The sequence below is a fragment of the Cryptomeria japonica genome, chromosome 11 (assembly GCF_030272615.1).
Source record: "Cryptomeria japonica chromosome 11, Sugi_1.0, whole genome shotgun sequence".
Taxonomy (NCBI): domain Eukaryota; kingdom Viridiplantae; phylum Streptophyta; class Pinopsida; order Cupressales; family Cupressaceae; genus Cryptomeria; species Cryptomeria japonica.
Genome location: NC_081415.1, coordinates 229,190,924 through 229,214,688, shown reverse-complemented (window position 1 = coordinate 229,214,688; position 23,765 = coordinate 229,190,924). Strand labels below are relative to the sequence as shown.

General features: G+C 38.5%; 1 protein-coding gene across 4 annotated transcripts in view; it reads right to left on the bottom strand.

Moving 5' to 3' along the window:
* The window catches only part of LOC131063948 (tetratricopeptide repeat protein SKI3), a 167,273-nt gene that overhangs the window by 89,524 nt on the left and 53,984 nt on the right, over nt 1-23,765 (bottom strand). For all 4 annotated transcript variants that reach the window (XR_009111186.2, XM_057997943.2, XM_057997941.2 and 1 more), the window contains 3 exons: nt 7,448-7,510; nt 7,128-7,344; nt 6,909-6,965 (listed from right to left, as the gene is read on the bottom strand). Coding sequence is in view for 3 of the 4 variants with exons in the window: in XM_057997943.2 (XP_057853926.2) it covers nt 6,909-6,965; nt 7,128-7,344; nt 7,448-7,510 (337 nt within the window). In the remaining variant the exon portion in view is untranslated. The remainder of the gene's footprint in view (nt 1-6,908; nt 6,966-7,127; nt 7,345-7,447; nt 7,511-23,765) is intronic.

The window sequence follows — 23,765 nt, the reverse complement described above, 5'->3', positions numbered from 1 at the left end:
AACCAATCAAGTACATGCCCAATCACTATAGGAGGTGACAAATCAAGACTCTACAAAAACTGTTGAAGAACAAGCTCCATGGGCAATGAAGATAGGCTGACAACACTAATGTCGCAATAATCCTCAAAATAATCCAAAATAATCCTCCAAATCTGCAATATGAAACTCCACAAACAAGGACGATATGTTTGTAAGATATGAATCCCAAGTAGCTGTGTTTGAAAGAACAATGTCATGTTGCACTAAATCAATGCGGTCCATGCATGTGCCAATGCCAAAGTCGTTAGGAACAATAGAAGATGAAGATAATTGAGATGGGATCTCAATGTGAGTAGGAACATGAAGATAGGCCTCTAATCCATCCAAACATGCAAGACCTATGATATACTCAAGCTCCTCGAAAGTGTCATTGTCCAAGGGCATACAATCTGCATGTGCAATGGGAAGAAGACAATCTGCTACAAGATCCTCTGGGAATGGAGAGATATGAGGGTCTCCATGCATCTCCCAAAGTCTAGTCCAAAGTGTGCAAGGACACTCAAGGTCTGATATAGCACACATAGTGTCATGATCAACACTAGAACATATCACTCCTACAACATGGTCTATGATATTACCCCAAGCTAATCTACCTCCTGGAGTGACTAGTTCAGGTATGAGTCCATACAAATAAAGAAAAATATCCAGCCACCTGAGATGTGTCAAGATGCCATGCCACCAAGACTCATAATTTCCCTTTGCCAAGCTAATAACAAAAGGATAAATAGAAAGACCCATGATACCTCCTCAAATGAAATAATCAAACACCAAAAACCTCAACACATGTAAGGCAGATCAAATACAACCCTCTCCAACAAACAGATTCATTCCAGGTGTCAAAACATCCAAGTAATTGACTAGATAGTGAAAACATGGAAATCTGAATAAAATGCACCTTGAGCAAAATTTGTGAAAACAGACCTGAGATCTATGTAGAGGACTCCACAAGCTTTCCAACAATATCTGGTTTGCAAAAATGGAATCTGCATGTGCAAGATATGGCCCCAAGCGTGAAACTGAAGATTTCAATTTGCAAGCCTAATATGGAAAATTCATTTAAAATCTGACAAAACTACTAGCACCAATGGGTCAATGCCAGAACCAGCTTTCCGACAATATCTTGTTTGCACCATTTCGACACCATATGACCAAGTTATCGTCATAAAACCGCAAGTAGGTCAATTAGGGCAAACCCAAATCGGGTAGAGCACACTTCAAACCGTTGGATAAAAGGGTGAACCCAGATTGAACAATGCATGCTTCGGATCATTGGATAGAAGGATGAACCCTAATTGGACGAAGCACGCTTCAAATCATTGGAACCCTAAGAAGCATCATTCAGACTATTGGATAAAAGGGTGAACCCAGACCGGACAAAGCACGTTTCGAACCACTAGATAAAAGGTTGAATCCTGTGAACCATCATTCGGACTACTGGATAAAAGGGTGAACCCAAATTGGACGGAGTTGGGCGTTTAAAACAAATGCCCTAGTTTGCCCTCTTATTTCTCAAAAAATTTGGCCTCTTGCTATGAAATGAGAGATTTTGATTCTCAATGAAACTCGTCGATTTGATCAAATGGCGCAATTTTAGGTTTAATTGAAATCGTCCCCTATCGTTTGTTCAAGGCAACACTCGAGTATTTCGCACAAATTGTGCAAATTTTCTCTTTTAGTTCAAATGCTCGACTCACCTAAAACAAAAAAATTTGGCCAATTCGCACAAAATGTGAGAAGTGCTACCTTCTTGTTTGCTGGCAAAATGATCTAAAGGGGCAAGTTTATACTTTTTGTGTTTTGAATGCCTTTCTTTTAATGAAACTCGGACTTTAGACAAATTGCACGATTTCCTTTTAGCCTAAAACACCCTTCCCTTTCATGTAACTCGAACTTTTTGCTTGTTTTGGGCGATTTTGTTTTGAGTTTTAACACCTAGTCTTTGCAATAAAAAATTGGCCCTTTGGCACAAAATGTGTGATTTCTCCCTTCCTCTTCTCTTTAGTCAAACTTGGGCTCTTTGGGTAAAAAGCGTGATTTCCTTCTTGTTTGCAAATTCGGCCATTTTAGTGGAATCACGAGATTTTGCTTTTTTTTTATGTTTTAAACGCCTTGTTTCTTCAGTTGCAATATTTGGATCTTTTACCTGATTTGAGCGATTTTACTTTGGACGCCCTCATGCCTTTGTTTTTAAACAAAACAGGCGATTCACCCAAGAAGTGTGATTTTGGTTTGGGTTTTTAGAACGTCAAACTCCTTTAGTGAAATTCGGCCATTTCGGCCTAAATTAAGTGTGTTATTACGTTGCCAAGTTTTTTTCCGAGTTTTTCCTGAGTTTTTTCCTCAGGGGCTTGGCGAGTCGAGCCGAGTTGCGAGTAGTCCAACTATGGTCAAAACCTAAGCATGCATACTTGGCTAATTTGATGCGGCCAGTTGTGAAGATTCTCGTTGGTGGATCAATCAGCAAATTCATGGACTACAACAGAGAAATTTGACCTTGACTTATGACCTGATGGGTGAAACAGAATAATGTTCTTCGAATGTAGAAGCATCTCAAAGTGCCAGACCGACTGAAAGTACTAAAAAGAAAGGAGTGGGAAACTCTTCAAGCGCAAAAGGGAAGACAATTGTAAATGAAGGACCTGCTTAGAAGAAACAAATGATAGAACCATCTCGTTCTACAGCATCAAGAAACATAATCAACACATTGGCTATTAAAGAGTCACTGGCAAATATGGAGATTCCTTCCCCAGTTCATGGAGGAAATGTAGACTCAGCCCATCAAGAAGATGAAGAACCCCCATCTCCTACAGGCACAGAAATATTGGAGTCAGATAATGAAATGGATATACTAGGCAATGAATTTCAAGAGGGAATGATTTCTCCTCTTCAAGGAGGCCAGAATATCCCATGTGAAGAGAATGATCAAGAAGTGGAAGCATTGAACAACCTACAATTCCTGATTGGCTGTAGGAAAGATTGAAAGTAAAGACACAAGTAATAGAAGTTCAAGAAGAAGATGATATGGCCGACTTCTTGGCCAGATTAGAACAGGTTACTGTAAAGAAGCCAGCCAAAAGGTTTTCCACCATCCAGAGAGATGAAGCCGGTTGTCGCACAGTGCAGATTGGTCTGCCAAAAGTAGACAAGGCAAAAGAAGATATTGCTTCTCATGAATATGCAATCACTACAATCAATTTGGGACCAACTACTAAAAGTCAAGAAGTTGGAGACTTGAATAATTCAATCGCTTCCATGAATGCAAGATTGGACAAAGAAGTAGGAAAGAAAAGGGAATACAAAAGAGAAGTTGAGCACCTAAGGGAATACATTCAACACTTGACTAAGTCGCTCAATCAAGCCAATCTAGAAGTTCCTCCACTTTTAAATTCACAGGAGACAGTCAGATACTCTAAGGAAAAAGCAGTTACGGCCAGAGAAATCAAAGAATGGTGGCGAATGGAAAAGGAGCAGCAACGTTTGCAAACAAATTGAGACTGGCATATGGCAGACTTCCTTCCTGCTCTCCAGAATTGCGAGCATGGTGGAAGCATGGACTGATCTCTAGGATATTCAAGATAGGATTATCTCATGCCTTAAAGTATTGAAGGGCATGCATAAACATGAAACTAATTAACAAAAGAGATAATTGCAGCCGGGGCTGCCTATGACTTTAATGCATGGCATTGGACATTAGTTGCACGTAGTGAAGTTCTGGAGAAGGTAAAGGCAAATAGTGCTAGGGCTGAAGAACATATAAAAGAGATTCAGGATAAGATCTTCCGTGTAGCTGCAGATGTGCTCAAGAAAGAAACAATCAAAGAACATAATATTTAGTTAGAAAGCCTAAAGCTCAGAATTCAGGAAATTTTCTTGCCCATCACAAGACCAATCCTAAAATAGAATTTGGCTAAGGCATCAGAATTCTTGTCTATCCAAGATGCCTTCCAGAAACAGGAGTTGGAGTGGGAGATTTCTTTTGCCGCTTACGCAAATGATTTGGACGGATGGGAATACAGGATTAACATGTTACCACATGTCACCATGGAAGAGGTCAACTCAATTGTGTCCAGATTCATTGAACACACTACTGCCCGCGAGGATAAACATGCACCGTCTTAGGAGATGGCTAATTACGCCACTTGTCTAGCATGCTTCTCTCTAATTTTATTTTTAGAAACTCTTATCTAGGGTTGTGTTATTTTAATCTTGACCCTTGATCTTAGATTGATCTCATCGATTCATTCATTTTTCAGAACTCTATATAAACTCCCATTCTCTCATTTCATTGTTGTTGTGTAGAGATATATGAAATTGTTGCTTAGAGATACTTGAATAATAATAGTTCATTTGCAAGTGTTTGCCTTGAAATCTTATTGTTATTAAGTGGTTGCATATCTTTCTTCAACAATAGAATAGAATAGAATAGATTTGCTTAAAGTAAATTTTGCTTTCAAAGTTGTTAGACGAATGAAGAATTTGATAGTTTAGATTTGGTGGAACTTTGCTCATTCTTTCTTTGGATGGATGATTTTTGCTCAATGTGTAAAGTTAGCCTAAGCTCATGATGTGGATGCTTTAACTTTTACTTGAAGTAAATATTGTTTGATTGATGGTATTATTCACAAGTATAAAAATCTTAAGCAGAACCTTAGAAGATTGCACCCACTTTGCGTAGTTGTCCAAGTGTGTCGAAACAAAGTGTTGTTATTGGTTTCACCCAGCCTTTGTCGTCTCTTGAGTTCATAGGAATAGCTTAGAAGTAGAATAGATCTTTTGAACCCTTATCTTTTGTATCCTTTTTTGAGGAACTCCAAATTCTGAAAATCCAAAAACAAAAAAAAAAGAGAACATTCATTGCCACATTTGTCTAAGTCCTAGATTGTGAACGATAGTTGTCAAACATAAGTCCCCGTTGTATTTCAGCATACATAACCAAGGAAGCTATCGAACATAAAGTCCCATGTTCGCACATATAAACCTTGGAGTCGCCTTGTGGTCTTTCTCGCAATCTTGGCACAAGTAGTGATTTTGTTCAAGAGAGAATAGAGTATCCTTGGATATTTTATTCTAATGTTCAGTAAATGATAAAACGTACACCAACGGGATCCATCAATTGGGCTCATATTGAATAGGTCAAAATTGTCATGCTATAACTTTCTCAAGTGCAAGCGAGTTGTACCTCAAACAATTGTCCAAACTAAGTTTATTGCCTAACTACATCATCTTGAGACTATCTTCAAGCTTACTTTCTACATAGACAAACTCAAATCCATGGAAAATTTTACTTCTCGTCATGACAAATATTTGAACTTCATTCTTCTAAGAGGATTTCTTCATTGAGTGTAGTTCGATGCCATTATTGTTGGTCCTCTTTGACTAGCTTGTTCATTCATTCTATTAGCATCTCTAATGATAGGCTACCTCCTTTCATGTAATCTTTTGATGCTCCTCCTCAGCTTCTTCCTTCAAAGGAGACCATCACCAAAACTACTAGAAGGGATGTCTACAAACAATACATCTAGGCCAACTTAAATTCCCCTCCTATGCCACTCAACTAGAATCTTGTTTTTATGTCAAACATTTCTTAGCAGTGGAGGATGCAATATTATGCCATCCTCGCTCTCGCCAATCTCATCGGTCACATTGCTTGAGGTTTTCAATACCAAATGAAGGAGTGCTCTCACTAGATACATGTTGAGACGAATCATCATATTTGTCACCATGACCAGATAAGTCATCTTTTATCCCTCCAATAGGTGGGGACCGAGGAGCATTCCACCTTCAAATGCCCCATTTACTATGAATCTTGGGGAGATTTATTACCTCTACAAGGACTCGAGCAATAAACTATCTACTTTCTTTAGACATCCAAATCTATGGTGTTTGGTTCTTTATCTTTGAGAAGCCATCCTTTGGCATAGATCCGTATATGAGGTTTCTCAAAAGATTCTAGAGCCCCCAAGTTGATCACTTCTTCAAACACATCTAGGAGCCTAATAGCTCTAAACGACCTTTGGAATTGATACTTCTCTTGTAGACACAAATAGATCTATGAGATAGCATCTCTCATAGCTTCTACCTAACATGTTCCCCTCACCATCATCCTATTTCTTCCCAATGGCACAATTTGACTTCTTGTCACCATAGATCTACAATTGCCTAGCCACAAGGGCAAAGGAATATTAGCTTTTCCACTAATACATGGGTTACTATTGATAATGCACCAATGACTTCAGCATTATCTACACAGTAACACTTGATGATCTCCAATTTTCCTCAGTGTTTGCTCTTTGGGGTTTTGTTCCCCCTTCTTGGCTATATGTACTAGTTTCTTGACCACTTTTGTTGGTGATCACTTGTTGTTCTGTATTTTATTGCTTGTTCTTCCCCTTTGTGGGGCCTTTCTAGGTTTCTCTACCTAGAAATTTCTATAGTAAACTGTTGTACTCTTAAGTCTCATTGACCCACTTTGGTTATTTGCAGACATTAATATAATTTCTTTCTTTCTTTCTATGTCTCCTCCATGTTTCCTCTCCATTTTAATCCTTATTGCATTTACCTCCAATAGACAAAATACACTATTGGTGGCCATAACAGCTAGTAATAACTAATGTAGATAGTCATTGATCTTCCAGATATTCAAAACTAAACTGTGTATAAGCCATGAGCCAAATTCATGGACATCTGCGACTTTCATGAATCTATAAAACATACAATTTTGACTTATCCAAAGCAACAACTGAACATCTTTTGGGATCAACCTAAGCAAATTGATTGTCTTGAGTAAAACGTGCCAAAATTTAACCTCAGAGCAGAAATACAGTCGATTACAGTACTACCAATTGGCAAATATCAAGTCTATCACATACCTCAATAGCTGCATACTTCACTTTTAAAGCTTCTGCATCTCCAAGCTTCTCTGCAACCTGCATATGTAATTATCCAGTGCTTGGCAGATCAATGTAATTAAGCAATAAATGGCTCTGTTGTGAGGTACCATAATAGAAAAGTGGAAAGAGGGAAAAAGCACTAAAGGAACAACAAAGAAAGAACTGCTTGAATAGAACAATAGAATGAGAAATACCAACCTCTACTATGATGTTAAAATATGCATTAGACTCATCGTAAGATCCCAAAGACAGGTGTGCATTTGCCAACACTAGTTGCAATCTAAGTTCGGCTACTTTAAGGCTAAACCCATAGGCTTCACGAAAATAAAAAATAGCTTCTTGCCCTTTGGTAACACATTGTTGAACATTACTGAATGATTTTTGAAATGACCAAATCTCAGCCAAAACATGCCACCTGCATGTTATCAATGAACAGATCAAGATAATATTATGACCCTCTAGGATATAATATCTGTATTAACTGATAGGACAATGTAAAGTTTGGATAGAATGTTTACCCAATAATGCAACTGAGGTCAAGCTGAAGTACTTGCTCACAAATTGACTTTATGCGCTCCAAACTGCAAAAAATGTGGAAGTGTTTTAGACAATGTGGAAAAATGCAAACTCAAGCCAATCAAGACAGATGGTGAAGGTATATAAGTAACACCTCATAGAACAAAATCATTTGAGTCAACAAGACAACATATTAATGTTTTCTCACAGAGGACTACCAAAGAAGAAAATATATTTTAATAAAAGAAAGTTTTCTTCCAAACCATTCTTAAACAAGCAACACCCAAACAGTGGAATCTTAGGGTCTATCATAACCAAAAACAAAACACATGAAAAAACAGAAGAGTGCAAATCTGTGCACTAAAAGTTGTAAGAAACAATTGGAGGCCCTGACCAAGTGAGTTCTCATGTAGCTAAAATATGAAGGCTGCATAAGTGTAAATCAAACAAAATGATGTTTTCAAAATTTCTGTATTATATCTTTATACACTTACAGTCTACAAAATCCGGTTCACATCTAGACATATGTACCTCTATCCAAACCATTCTTAAACAAGCAACACCCAAACAGTGGAATCTTAGGATCTATCAGAACCAAAAACAAAACACATGAAAAAACAGAAGAGTGCAATTCTGTGCACTAAAAGTTGTAAGGAACAATTGGAGGCCCTGACCAAGTGAGTTCTCGTGTAGCTAAAATATGATGGCTGCATAAGTGCAAATCAAACAAAATGATGTTTTCAAAATTTTTGTATTATATCTTTATACACTTACAGTCTACCATCCAGTTCATATCTAGACATATGTACCTCTATCCATGTTTTATTCACATCATATTCCAGGCATAAGAACAACTATTTGAAGTTTGATTGTTTTCTAAATATAAATATTCTTCTGAACTCGTGCAAATTTCCACTGTAATGAGATGACTGCATTGATATTTGGCTCAGATATCGGGTTCTTCTGTGAAGGACCCACAAAGAACCCAAGCACCCAGGAAGTATCAAGGGCCATACCCAAGCTTAGTTTCATAAATCATAAATTAAAACCTCAGTTTCACTCTCATAACTTTCTGACAGCATTTTTTATCAAAATATACCAGCAAGCAAGCAATTAAATATCATTTCAGTTGCATTTGTGAGCTATACCTATGAACACGGGATTACTAAACTTTATATCAGCATTACTGAGATTGATTTCAGTTGATTTACATTATGCATATGTAGCAGCTGTTGCTTATGTTTTGTGAAATCACTTTCTTTATGTTGTTGAAGATTTGGCATTTTGTCAAATGTTTGAAAAATGAAATTGAACCAGCATTTACACTTGGCACAGCTAGTAGTACCACTCTCGTAACTTTGTGACAGCATTTTTTATCAGAATATTCCAGCAAGCAAGCAATTAAATATCATTTCAGTTGCATTTGTGAGTTATACCTATGAACACGAGATTACTAAACTTTATATCAGCATTACTAAGATTGATTTCAGTTGATTTACATTATGCATATGTAGCAGCTGTTTGCTTATGTTTTGTGAAATCACTTTCTGTACGTTGTTAATGATTTGGCATTTTGTCAAATGTTTGAAAAATGAAATTGAACCAGCTTCTACACTTGGCACACCTAGTAGTAATGGCAATCCAATTGATTGTGACTGACCTTGATGCTTCTGCTGAAGAAAATGAATATTAAAATCGATTATAATTTGGATTTGCATTGTGTAATGACATTTTGAGACTTGACTATTTTCATTTTTGCAAATTATGAATGAGCTATCAAAGTATTCTATTTATTGGCAATTATGGATTTATGAGTATCACTCTTCTTATAGTTCTACACTAATACAGTTTATATTTTTTAATTTTGATGTTTGAACATACATATAATATATGTTTACATACATACATGCATACATGTGTGTGTGTGTGTGCGCACGCGCAAACGTACCCGTAGCCGTACCCAAGGAAAAATAAAATGTGTTGTACCCACGAATCCGTACCCATACCTGAATCGGTAACTTAGAATTATTTGGTGTTGCCCAGTGCCATTATTGTTGTGTTATTGAGTCTCAAAATTGATGAGACGCCAAATCTGGTGACTAGCCCTTGAATATGTTTTCTGTTTTCTCTTCATGTTAATTTATGTTGCCTTGTATGAATATACTTCCAAGTAAATTTCATATGCATCTCTAATTGTTACGCAACGCATACCAATTTTGCTTCATAACATTTTGCTTCCATTGTTATGCATTATCTATGTTCTAAATGAGAAAAAGCATGTTCCATTGAAACAATAGCTTCTTTTTTTTGGTTTTGATCAACTTGTACTTTATATTGATAAAAAAATTTCACCATAACGTAAGACAGATTATTCATAAAGGGACTTAATCCATGAAACATCCCGCTGTGAAGACAAACAAAAAAGACACCGAGCATAGTTTTCAAAGACAACACTGCAATATAAGTAATACAAAACAGTGAATCCTGTGGCCCCAATCTTCTGCTGTGGATGAGACTTTGCAGAGCCTCCAACAACTGCATGCAGGGTACAAGGTATGCCAAAATTTACTCTATGAATAGGCCTAAACACGGATCAAGGGTTTTAACTCACGGAACCGAGAGAAGGCACACGGATACTGACCATTAACAAAAATCCCATGTCACTGAGAGGAAGCCCTTGGAATGTTGATATTGCAATTCCTGAAAACAGGTGCCACAGAAGATTATAGAGAGCCCAAAATTGCTTAAGGGCAGAAAATGGTACTCTCTGTCCTATATTTACCACATTAGATGAAGCCCCAATGCACATCTAGGAAGCTGTGGCTTCTTAAAGATCCTATTTAAAATTAGGATATACAACTTGTCAATGATCCAGAGGGTTCCTCAATTAGTATGGTTTTATATGTACATGGTTGCTTGCAGTGTTCCACAGGGCATCTCAGGGGTGTACTCCCCAGCAGGAGGCATTGAGAGAATGCCCAAACATTCCCAGGCTGGCCAGGAGACGTAACCATCCCAGGGATGCCAGGGAGTCCCCAAGCAGAACAAAGTTTCTCTGTCATGATAACAATTTTGATTTGTGTCAAAGCTTTGAATAGACAAACCACATGATGGCATGTCAAAACAGTTGGCCTTGGAAGAAAGGAATATTTACACGATGTTGGAGACAAAATAAATTAATAAAACATATGTTATTGTTTTTGTTTACTCAGATGCAATCTCTTATCTTAACTTTTAAAAATTGGTGATCAAATATTTCTTAATTTGTACATCACCAACAACTCGGACTTAGTAGAGAGTAGAGGAAAAGTTGAGGGTGGGGAGGTGCTAGATGTTATCAAGTTTTCATAAAAGTTGTGAGTTTCTGCAGACTGTTGTAAGGAATTTCTAAAATCAGAGAAGAAAATAAATAAAAAGATTCAAGAATGATGATATTGCTGTCTTCAACTGTGCAGCCCTCATTATTTAAATCAGTTGGATTCCCCAGCTTCACCATTTATTCTCTGAAGAACGAAAATTTGGTCAATAATAATGAGAATTTGATGCTGAAGACTGAAGAAAACATAGAAACCATAGGGAAGACTTTTTATTTATAATGATACAATATATAGTTTAACTAATAAATATATCTATCTATTTATCTATATGTGTGTGTGTGTGTGTGTGTGTGTGTGTATTTGCACTGCCAGCTGCCGTCCCCACATCTGGATAAATAGCCTCCGGTCCCCAAAACCCATCTCCCGCCTCCTCCTCTCCCAGTTCCAAAATTCTGTGAAACACCGATTATTATCTCTTTTTCACAGTTGAATGATATTCTGTCCAAGATCGGAATGGTTCCACGTAGATGCAACCATGATTGCTATTGACATTTCATTCAGTATTAGTCCATAATGGGAAACTCTGTGGCCGCATGGACCTGGAAAGGTTTGCAACTTTGCACCATATACAGGCATTTGAGCCAGCAGGGAGAGAGGAGGCAACAAACTTAAGGGCATATGCCCGACATAGGTAAAAGAAAGTCTGATGTGTCATGGAAGGTGATTGACCTGTCCAAACAGGGTCAGGATTGTAACAGTTGTAAAGCTCCCAAGGTTTTTCTTACCTGCACTCCATTATTATTTGCATGGTGTGGTGGTTTTGCATATTGGCGGAGTGGTGGTCAGGTTATCAGTAGCAGTTCTTCATCCATTGTTGATTTGCCATAGGGACTCGATCTGTAACTTCTAATGGAATGCGATGGGTGATCCCCAAGAAATCCCCATGCTTTTCCCATGTGAGCATCACCTAGTGCAGAGGGTGCCATGTGGTCCGTTCAAGTTCATGAGAAATGATTTTTTGTGATCCAACAATCACGAAAGATAGCTCTTGGAGATTGACTAAACATTAACATACAGAAAATTCCTGTAAATTGATATTACACAAGGATGCATAGCAAAAACAAAAAGAGCTTAAAATAGAACAGCTAGGGAGCTCCAAATTAATGGTTCATGAGGCACAACACTTGCCTAAGATTTTGAAATGAGGGAGCCAGCTTATCAGGACTAATTTTGAAGAAAAACTCCATGTTTAAGCATGCTTGATCAGCAGCAGTACTCTGATAGGTGACATCCAGACAATTAGGATAATTCTCTCTTGTGAGAATCACCTAATGCAATGAATACCAAGTGTACCAATTTATATCATGGGATATGGGATCCTACGAATTACTACCCATGAAAGATGTGTCAAGAAGATATTTTCCACTTAACACGGCTGATTCCTGAAAAAGAAAAGTACATTCTGATGAACTGCAGAAATGCAACATGCACAGATTGATGTTATTGTTATCATTGTCTTAAAACAAATTGGGGTAGTTTATAAAACATAGCAGGGACCTCCTTAGAAGATTTGGCCTTTTTCATGCTTGTTGAATAAAGAGGCCATGAAATATTAATTGGGCATCACAAGTACATCTATAAAGCCTACAACACTTGAATTTTTTTAACACCTTATCTCAAGATTTTAGGTAGTAGACACATACCCATAAACCAGCAGATCAAGGCTTTTTTCTTTGAGGAGACATAGTATGTTTTCTATTCCTTCAATGGGTCATTCGACTCTACATAGGGTGCTCATGCATTAGTAGGGATTCTTCTTATTAGTTGTCAAAGGCGGCTTTGTAATAGTTCCTTATTGCATGGTGTTGGTCAACTGATGCAGTTCCTCTTTCAACATCTAGTTGGAATCAGGCAGTATTGCACATTTGAAGGGCATCGACATGCGTCACCTAACACAAGATTGGAGGAAACCATAACCTCCAAAACAGTGTCAATGAGTCAGCTAACTAGTGCTTAGAAGCTAGGGGCAGGGGGGTTGGAAGAAAGGATGGTGATGGTGGAGAATAATTGTTGGTTTGCAAGTGAAGAGAGCTCACCTATGATAGGCCTAAATGCCCAACATTTGTGAGAAATGAACCTGAAGAAGAGGATGTGGCTGAGGAGGAAGATGAGGTGGCATTTACAGATAACATGATGACACTTCATGATGAGTGGGATGCATTACCAGCAAGAGTTAAGGAACATCTTAACTTTGATAGGTTCATTAGTCAGAAGAGGGAACATCGCAAGAAATGGAATTGGAATGGCTGGAAATCTTGGAATAAAACTAATGATCTTAAATATGCAATCAATAAGCTCACACTCTCTACTTTTGATGGCAGTGGTAGAGTCACAGCTAGAGCTTGGATTAGTAAGTTGGACACCTTCTTGACCCTACGTGCTATGTCAGAAGAGGATGCCATTAAATTGCAGTTTTGCATTTGGATGGGGTTGCCCATGATTGGTGGCACCATGGGATGGTTACCTTGCATCATGACCTTATTACTTCTTACCAAGAATTCACTGATAGATTGGTTGAGCGTTTTGACAAAAGAGATCCAGAGTTGTATTTCAGAGACTTAGCTCAGCTGAAACAAATGGGCAGCTTGGAATCTTATATTAGTGAGTTTCAAAAGCTCTCATTCATGGTCATAAGTATTTCAGAGAGGAAGCTAGTCATTCTTTTTGTTGAAGTTCTTTATGAGCCTATGAAGGGTTGGATTAAGGCTTTTGATCCCCCTAACTTGCAAGAGGCTATAAGGAAATCTCATAGCATGGAACTTATAGCTCCGCATGGTAAGTTCAACTCAAATTATTCCAAACCATCCTCATCATATAATGACAGCAAATCTGACCCAAAGAAATCAGAAAATGTGGACCAAAAGAAGAAGTTTGCAGCACCTTTGGATAAGGAAACCATTAATGATTTGTGTAGAAGGAAGTTGTGTTTTTATTGCAAGGGCCCTTATGATCAAAACCATGATTGTCCTCTCAAGCCTAAGGGTCAAAATAGGCATATGGAGTGGTTTTATGAGGGTGAAAACATGACTGATAATAAAGACCAGCTAGCTAATCAAGAAGATTCAGAGACTGAAAATTCAGAAAATGGAGTTGAAAATGATGGGGAATTTGAGCTAAAGGAAGCGCATATGTCTAGCATGCAAAAGGAAGGCTCCTTTAGATTGTGTGGACTCTTGGCTGGTCAAAGAGTCATTTCTTTACTTGATACGGGTGCAACTCATAATTTTATTGATGCATGGTTGGTGGAGAAACGTGGTATTCAAACTCAAGAGTTTGAAGGGATAAGGGTAAAAGTTGCTGATGGTAACACTCTCACTTGTGATAGAATGATTCCGGATTTACCTATGAAACTCAATAACTATGAATTCAAAGCTGATTTTTATGCAGTTAACATGGGAAACATGGATGTGGTTCTTGGCATGACATGGTTGCATGCAATTGGTGAATTTACACTCAACCTTAAAGAAATGGAAATGAAATTCAAGGTGGATGGAACTAATCATGTGCTTGAAGCTATCAAAACCAGCAACTTGAAAATCATAACTCTCAAAATAATGGAGAGACTCACTAAACATGATATGGTAGTGTGGGTAGCAAAGTGCAAATTGATGCCTTCATATGAGGAGCAGCATAAAACACCTTATCATCTAGATGTTCAGGAGTTTAGAGTTGAGCATACAAAGGTATTCAATGACATACCACACCTGGTAGACCTCTTGATAGAGGCATAGAGCACATCATTGAGCTTGAAGAGGGCACCAAGCCCATCATGATTACGCCTTACTGGCACCCAAAGCGTTTGAAGGATGAAATTGTAGAAAACCATCAGAGAACTTATAGCTATGGGACACATAAGGCTGAGTAAGTCTCCTTTTGCTTCATTAGTGGTTTTGGTGAAGAAGAAAGATGGTACACTTAGGATGTGCATTGATTACCGGATGTTGAATAAATGCACAATGAAGAACCAGTATCCCATCCCTCGCATCAATGAGTTGATAGATGAGCTTCACAAAGCTTGTTATTTCTCTAAGATTGACTTGAGGAGAGGTTATCATCAGATTAGCATCAAAGAGCAAGATATTGAGAAGACTATATTCAAATGTCATTGTGGACACTATGAGTTTTTGGTTATGCCCTTTGGCTTAACCAACGCACCAACTAATTTTCAGTCCACTATGAACAGGGTCTTCCAATCTCAGTTGAGGAGATTTGTTCTGGTATTCTTTGGCGACATTTATGTTTACAATAGAACTTGGGAGGAGTACCTAGCTCACTTGGATACTGTTTTAGGCATGCTTGACAGGGAGTCCTTGTACGCCAAGGAGTCCAAGTGTGCATTGGGCATGGCAGAATTGTTATATTTGGGCCACATAATCAGCAAAGAGGGAGTTCGCATGGATCCTGATAAGGTTCGTGCCATTATTGATTGGCCTACTCCTAAGAAATGACACAGCTTAGGGAATTTGTGGGTTTATGTGTCTTCTATCGTTGGTTTGTTAGTGGTTTCTCACGGCATGCTGCACCACTTACTGATTTGACAAAGAAGGGTGCATTTGTTTGGACACCTCTAGCACATGAGTGTTTTGAGAAGTTCAAACAGTTGATGACTACATGTCCAATTCTAGCCTTACCAGATTTCACCAAACCTTTTGAGCTTCATTGTGATGCATGTGGAGAGGGCATTGGTGCAATGATCATGCAAGATCATCATCCTATAGCTTTTGAGAGCAAGAAGCTAAGGGGTCCTGAGAGGAGCTATAGTATTTATGACAAGGAAATGTTAGCCATCATGCATGCAATGGCCAAGTTCAAATAGTATTTAGTTGGCAACAAGTTTTGTGTTGAAACTAATCATAACAGCTTGAAGCATTTCCTTGAGCGGTCTTGTGAGGTATTCACACATCACCCCATTGCAAATGGGGACCCCCACTTTTTTCCTGCTTTCTAGGTAGTGTTTGAGTCCTTAGCTATTAGCCTTTGCATTGGAAAGGTATAGGTGGTCAAAAAGCTAGGAGCCAGGTGGATAGCCTTATTTGAGTGTGAAGTGAGTAAGTTTGTAAAGTCCAGATATCATGAATTCAATCATGAGTGAGGAAGGATTGCTAATTAGAGTCACTTTAAGTGCTCCTCTTGAGGAGTGAACTTCACTTCATGTACAACCCTTATGTAGTGAACTTCTTGCACTTCTCCCACAAAGTGAAAACTCATCCTAAGACCTCATGTTGATAATGTTATCATGTATTGAAGTTGAGAGAGTAAGTGAAAGTGAGCAAAGGAAAGTTTAGCCTTGGTTTGAAATCTACTTCATAAGCTCAGCCTCAGGAGCAAAAAGAGGAGCAAGCTTCAATTTCATAAATCAGCATACATGAGCGAACCTCATGACTTGAGGTAGATGAGCAAAGTTCATGTTGAAAGAAGAGTGATGGAGATTTGAAAGCATTTGTCTTGAATTAACTCAAATGGAAACAAACTTTACAAATCAGCCCACATGAACGAGCTTCATAAATTGGACTACCTCAGCGAACTTCATGTTTGACCCTACATGAGTGAACTTCAAAACTTAAGGTACATGAGCGAATTTCACATCCCAAGGATGAATGAACTTCAAAATCTGCTATGAATGAGTGAACTTCAAAAGTGGAGGTGGATCAGCGAACTTCACATTTCACGACATATCAGCGACGAGATCAGCGAACTTCAAGAAAGAAAGGAAATGAGCGAATTTCACAATTTGAGGTAGATAAGCCAATTTCATAACTTGAGATATGAGCGAACTTCAGGAACTCAATGACATGAGCAAACTTCATGACTAAAGGGAGATGAGCGAATTCAATGTCCAAGCACCTAAGATTGAATGTTATGAATGAACTTCACAACTTGACCACTTGACCTACATAAGCGAACTTCAAGGATTGAGAAGGATGAGCGAACTTCACAAATGAAGCTACATCAGCAAATTTTACATTTTGAGAATGAATGAACTTCAAAACTGGAGACCCATGAGCGAACTTCATAAATCACCATAGATCAGCAAACTTCAGGAATCAGCCTACATGACCAAATTTGCCCAAGACAAGATACAAGGCAGCTAATTTGATATTTACAATGCCTAAGAATAATTTTGAATGAAAGGCAAATAAGAGGTTAACTTCATGTTGGGAGCAAGATGAGCGAACTTCAGGAATCAGCCCATATGAGCGAATTTCATATTGAACTTCAAGAATCAGTCCCTTGAGTTGATTCAATTTGAAACAAAGTTCATGAACTGCACTATATGAGCAAACTTCATGAATTCCACTAGATGAGCGAACTTCAAGATTTGATACACATGAGCGAACTTCATGTTTGAAGCTAGATGAGTGAACTTCAGGGATTAAGATAGATGAGCGAACTCTCTCAATAGTCTAATAGTAAGTCGGCCAGCTTGAAAGGATTTACTAATTTTATTTTATTACACTAAGTCAGCCTATATGGGAAAAGACACAATCTTCCCCTAATCGCTTATAAGAGGAAGCTCAAGCAATCATTTCTAACACCAATTAAATTTGCTGATGTTATAGCTAGATCAAATTCCTTCTAGGCCAAACCTAGCACTTTTTGGTGGCTAAGTGGCTTGTCGGCCTTAGCCTTAATATCTTGCAAAGTTCAATGTATAACTTGTTATTAGGTCTGGCCCTAGATGGGCGTCATCATTTGTGAAATGTAATTATAACATGTAGCTTCTATTAGGTACGGCCCTATACAAGTAACTTGTAAATTGTAATTTGGCTAACCCTATGTGTGGGCGCCAAAATGAGATTCAATTATAATTTAAATGCAAGGCCGACCTAAGGAGAAGAGACATAAAGTCTCATATATATGCAAGATCATTCTTACATCAATAATACATTCATTCAGCAATCAATCTCATTCACACATCAGCGAACTACCTCTGCTATTGATCAGCAAATCACTTCAGCGAATCAGTTATCTTGTGCAGCGAATTCATCCTAGATATTATCTAGGGCTGCCGAACTTCCATCTAGGGCTGGCAAACTTCCTTTAGGGCTGGCGAATTCATCCACAAGGACAGCGAACTCCTCCTAGGGCTGTCAACTTCATCTACAAGGTCAGCAAACTTGTTCTAAGGGCTGCAAGGTCAAGCGAATGGTCTACAATCAGATTATTGAATCATCTACAGCAAGCATACCTTAGATAAGTCTACCCTAGTGTGTGCCCTAACTCGGATTATCATCTGCTGATTATATTATGCTTCAAGTGTTGAAGCAAAAGTTGTAAGACTTCTACTGATTTTGAGTTATTATAATCTAAGATCTTTGTTGTTGGGTTTTTCACCTCCAAGAGGGAGGTTTTCCCAGGGTACTGTTGTGTTAAGTGTGTTTATTGTTTCATTTCTGCATGTTGTTATCAGTGTGATCTAAAATCAACATGGTATCAGAGCGGGTTTGAAGCGATTGTGATCAGACTGTCTGATAGCAGCGAATCATTCCTCACCTTCATCAAGCAATTTCCAACATTGAAGATGGTGATCGGTTTAAAGGTTGAAGATAGACTTGACGAAGCTTTGAACTTCACCTCGTGGAAGGTTAGAGTTCTTATTGCACTTGTAGAGAATGATCTACTTCAGTTTGTAGAAGGAAAAGATCAGCCTCAGCCTTAAGATCAGAAGAGAAACTCCAATTCAAGAAGAATGTTATCAAAGCAAAGAAAATCCTGATCGACTCCATGAAGGATCACCTTGTGCCTATCATTTCCAAGATGTCTTCAGCTAGAGATATGTTCAAGACATTAGAGGGGATGTATGAGATCAACAACACAAGTAGAGCACTTGCAGTGAGGCAGCAACTTCATCAAGTCAAGATGGCTAAGGGAGAATCATTCATATCCTTCTTCATGAAGATTGCAGAATTGAAAGATCAGCTTAGCGCCATTGGAGATGAAGTTGTGGACAAGGATCTTGTCATGCTAGCGTTGAATGGCCTTCCTCACTCTTGGGAGCCATTTATCCAAGGCATAAGTGGGAGATCCAAATTTCCCAAATTTGATCGCCTTCGTGCTGATTGTATTCAAGAAGAGTCAACGTTGATATCAAGAGGAATTGAGCATAATCATTATGATAAGGAAAATCAAGTCCTTGCTACACACACTTCTATGGAAAGAGGCAAAAGACGAAAGAGGGATAGAGACAGAGATCCAGATCCTGTTCTGAAAAAGGACTTATCTCACATTCAATAGTATGGCCACATTGCTCGAGAGTACAAATTTAGGTCTACTCCTCTTAACTTCTTCTAAGGAAGTTGACATAGGGACACCTCAAGAGGAGCCAAGGTCAAATGTCAACCCAGAAGGGTTCTTGTTCTAAAAGAAGGAAATGTCATTTCAGCTTCAAAGGGAGCCGGACATTTCAGCTTCAGCGGGAGCTGGACATTTCAGCTTCAAAGGGAGCTACATCGTCTTGAAGATTTTGTTAATGCATTCTTCTCCGTAAGATAAGTTTGGGGTGCAAGCCCTTGTTAATGCATTATTCTCTGCGAGAGAAGTTTGAGGTGCATGCCCTTGTTAGTGCATTCTTCTCTATGAGTGAAGTTTGAGGTGAAAGCCCTTGTTCCACCCTCTGCGAGTAGGTATTGGATGTCATGTGAGAGCCTCCATGACTTCGCACTTGTATTTATTCACCCTCTGGGAGTAGCCATGGTGAACGTCATGATGAGATGACGACATCACGTTGGGGATTCCGTGATGGGCACTTGTGTTCATTTGTTTTTTTTTTCCATCCATGGGAGTAGCCATGATGGACCCACCCTCTGGGGGTAGCCATGGTGGATCTCACCATGTGACTCATATTGAGAAGGACTCCTCCCTAGCTAAGAGGGAGTGTTGATGTTATAGCTAGGTCGGATTCCTTTTACGGCCAACCTAGCACTTTTTGGTGGCTAATTGGCCTGTTGGCCTTAGCCACAATATCTTACAAAGTTCAATGTATAACTTGTTATTAGGTCTGGCCCTAAATGGGCATCATCATTTGTGAAATGTAATTATAACATGTAACTTGTATTAGGTCCAGCCCTATACAAATAACTTGTAAATTGTAATTTGGCTAACCCTATGTGTGGGCGCCAAAATGAGATTCAATTATCAATTTAAATGCAAGGCCGACCTAAGGAGAAGAGACATAAAGTCTCATATATATGCAAGATCATTCTTGCATCAATAAGACATTCATTCAGCAATCAATTTCATTCACACATCAGCGAACTACCTCTGCTATTGATCAGCAAATTACTTCAGCGAATCAGTTATCTTGTGCAGCGAATTCATCCTAGATATTATCTAGGGCTGCCGAACTTCCATCTGGGGCTGGCAAACTTCCTTTAGGGCTGGCGAATTCATCCACAAGGACAGCAAACTCCTCCTAGGGCTGTCAACTTGTAGAGCAAACTTGTTCTAAGGGCTGCAAGATCAAGTGAATGGTCTACAATCAGATAATTGAATCATCTACAGCAAGCATACCTCAGATAAGTCTTCCCTAGTGTGTGCACTAACTTGGATTATCATCTGCTGATTATATTATGCTTCAAGTGTTGAAGCAAAAGTTGTAAGACTTCTACTGATTTTGAGTTAATATAATCTGAGATCTTTGTTGCTGGGTTTTTCACCTCCAAGAGGGAGGTTTTCCTAGGGTACCGTTGTGTTAAGTGTGTTTATTGTTTCATTTCTGCATGTTGTTATCAGTATGATCTAAAATCAACAAAATCCAACTCCTCTTTCTAATCAGCGAACTTCAGGAGCAGTTTACTGAATTTTATCAGCAAGGCAGTGAGTTTAACCATCATCTACAGCGAATTCAGTCAAGCATTGACATCAAATCTGATCCAGAAGCAGCGACTCCAATCAATGGTGACAGCAAAATTCACAAAGGAAGAAGCGAATTCATCAAGGAGACAACAAATTTGCTCAAACCAAGGAGCGACCTCCTCTATAGATGCCCTTGTTAAACCTGCAAATAACATGAAATCACATAATTACATCAAACTAGGAGGTTATAGTAGAAGAAATATCATATGTATTTAATGCTTGCTTGTTTGTTATACAGGAGACGAAGAAAGAAATCAAGGAGATCACATTGGAGGAGGAATGAAACAAGTCGCTCGAGGATCAAATTTCAACATCAAGATTAAGATGCAAGGAAGATATCCTCAAGAGAACTTCATAGACAAATACAAGAAGGTGATTACACAAGATGCATTCATTTACACAAAGGCATGATCCACAACATCAACGACATGAAGGGAGCCACAAGAGAAGGAATACCGAAGGAGAGAGACAATGGTGACATCAAAAGTTCATTCTAAAGCAACTTCAATACTTCGAAACTAAGATCTATACCTTGCACCTCCATTATTGAAAACCTCATGAGTATAGTTTCAGAAGAGTTAATCAAAGTTAGAAGACCATCATCATTGCGGAAGCTAGACAATCTTGAATTCAATATTCCTTCATGATGATCTATCAAGCCTACAAAGTGCAAGTAAAAGGTGGAATCCCAGTCATCATCCCACCAATCAAAGGAATTCCACATCAACATGTCTAGATGCAATGTACTGACTCACTCATGATGGCACAAACTTCGAGACACCTGCCCATGTCATCTATTGGTCGAATGTTCCAGAGAAGACATGTGTCAAAGGGTTGTAATCATTTCATTGGCCAGAATTGAGTTTGTTGTAACAAACCCTAATTAGAGTTTTCATTGTAAATCTCGGCTATTGATCTCAAATTGATCTGAGCCATTGAATTGTATTGAGAGCACTATAAAAGGCTCAAATCTATCATTTGTAAAGGCTAATAGTGAATAGTTAACAAATAGTGAATAGTAGTAGGAGAAGAATAGAAGATAGAACAGAAGTTAGATTAGATTAGGAGAAGGAAGAATTGTTGTTATGACATGTAAATGAGATACTCTTTTCATTGAAGTTGTGGTGAAATTTGTTATTTCAACAAGCCTCATGGTTCTACTTCTCATTTCGTTTTCATGTCGATTAGTTTGAATGGAGGAATTTGTTGAATGTATTTGTGTGGAATCTGTTTTGTCCATACCACTAGCCTCTTGCTGATTGTAAGTGTGCCTTGCGTGGTCAACTGGAGTGATATGAGCTTAAATTCAAATTGTTATGCGTCCATTGTTTATGTGTTAACTTGAATGGTGAGCAATGTTTGATGGTAATGATTTGAACATCTTTAAAATGTCCTTAGAAGATTGCACTAAGCTTGTGTCAAATAGTTCAAGTTGATGGTGAGACCTTGCCCAGTAGGATTCCATCTATTCATTCATCCATCTTGTTGCATTCCAGGTCTTAAAATAGACTCTCTCAGCCCTTAATCTTTTGCCATTTTTTCAATTCAAGCTAGTTTAGGACAAAAAGCAAATTATATTGCAACACCAGATGACCAAGTTCCAACTATACCAGCAATCACATCAACCAACTGTGCTTATCCACATGTCAAGACCTGACATTTATGAACCTTGGAGTTGTCTCAAGTGATTCTTTAGCCAATCTTCAGCATTTGAGTAACTTTATTCAAGAGAGGATAAGATACTTTTGGATATTTTATTTTGTGTTCGCATGTGCATAAAAAACACATCAACAAGCGGGATCTAAATGAACGTCAATAGAAGTGGGTTAGCAAGTTACAGTCTTATGATTTTGACATCTCCTATGTCAAAGGGACTCAGAACGTTGTTGCTAACGCCTTATCTCACCATCCCCATTTGAGCTCCATGGTGAAGGTTTCTGAGGATTGGAAACACTTGATTATAGTAGAGTATGCCAAGAATCCGTGGGCTTCTGGCATTATTGATGGGACAGTACAGTACAGTAAGTACTCTCTTGTGAATGATATCATCAATTACAGAGAGAGAATATTTTTAGTCCCAGATTCAGATATGAGGAACGAAATATTGAGATCTTTACATGATTCACCTATGGCTATGTTGTGAGGTATTCACACATAGGCCCATTGCAAATGGGGACCCCCACTCTTTTCCCGCTTTATAAGATAGTGTTGAGTCCTTGGTTATTAGCCTTTACATTAGATGGGTATAGGTGATTAAAAAGCTAAGAGTCAGGTGGATTGCCTAGTCTGAAGTGTGAAATGAGTGAGTTTATGAAGTCTAGATATCATGAGAGTCAAGTATGAGTGAAAAAGGATTGCTAGCTAGAAGGTCACTTCAAGTGCTCCTCTTGAGGAGTGAACTTCACTTCATATGCACCCTTATGTAGAGAACTTCTTGCACTTCTCCCATATGCGAAAGCTCATCCTAAGACCTCATGTTGAGCATGTTATCATGTATTGAAGTTGAGAGAATAAGTGAAAGTGAGCAAAAGAGAGTTTAGTCTTGGTTTGAAATCCACTTCATAAGCTCAACCTCAGGAACAAAAAGAGGAGCAAGCTTCAACTTCGTGAACTGAGGTACATGAGCGAACTTCATCACTCGGCTTAGGAGAGCGAATTTGTTTCATTTGTCTACCACAGGATGCATTTTCCTTGAAGCTAATTTGATGCCTCAACATGTTTAAAGAGAGAATGATTTCGAATTTAAGCAAACTTCATGTTTTAAGGGAGGTGAACGAACTTGGCAATTTGAGATAGATGAGCAAATTTCACCTTCAACAACATAGAAATGATCTCTACAAGCTAAGGAAAGAGTGGTTCCAAGAACAAGATCAAAAGGTGAAGTTTAAGTGTTGCTTCATGTGATGGATGATAGGATCTAACTTCATGTGCTTGATAAGAGAAGTGAACTTCAAGAATGAAAGCATATGAGCGAACTTCATAAATCAGCCCACATGACCGAACTTCATGAATTGGAAGACATGAGCGGATTTCTTCATGTTGAAAGTAGAGGAATGAAGGAAATTTGAGAGCAATTTACTTCATGTTC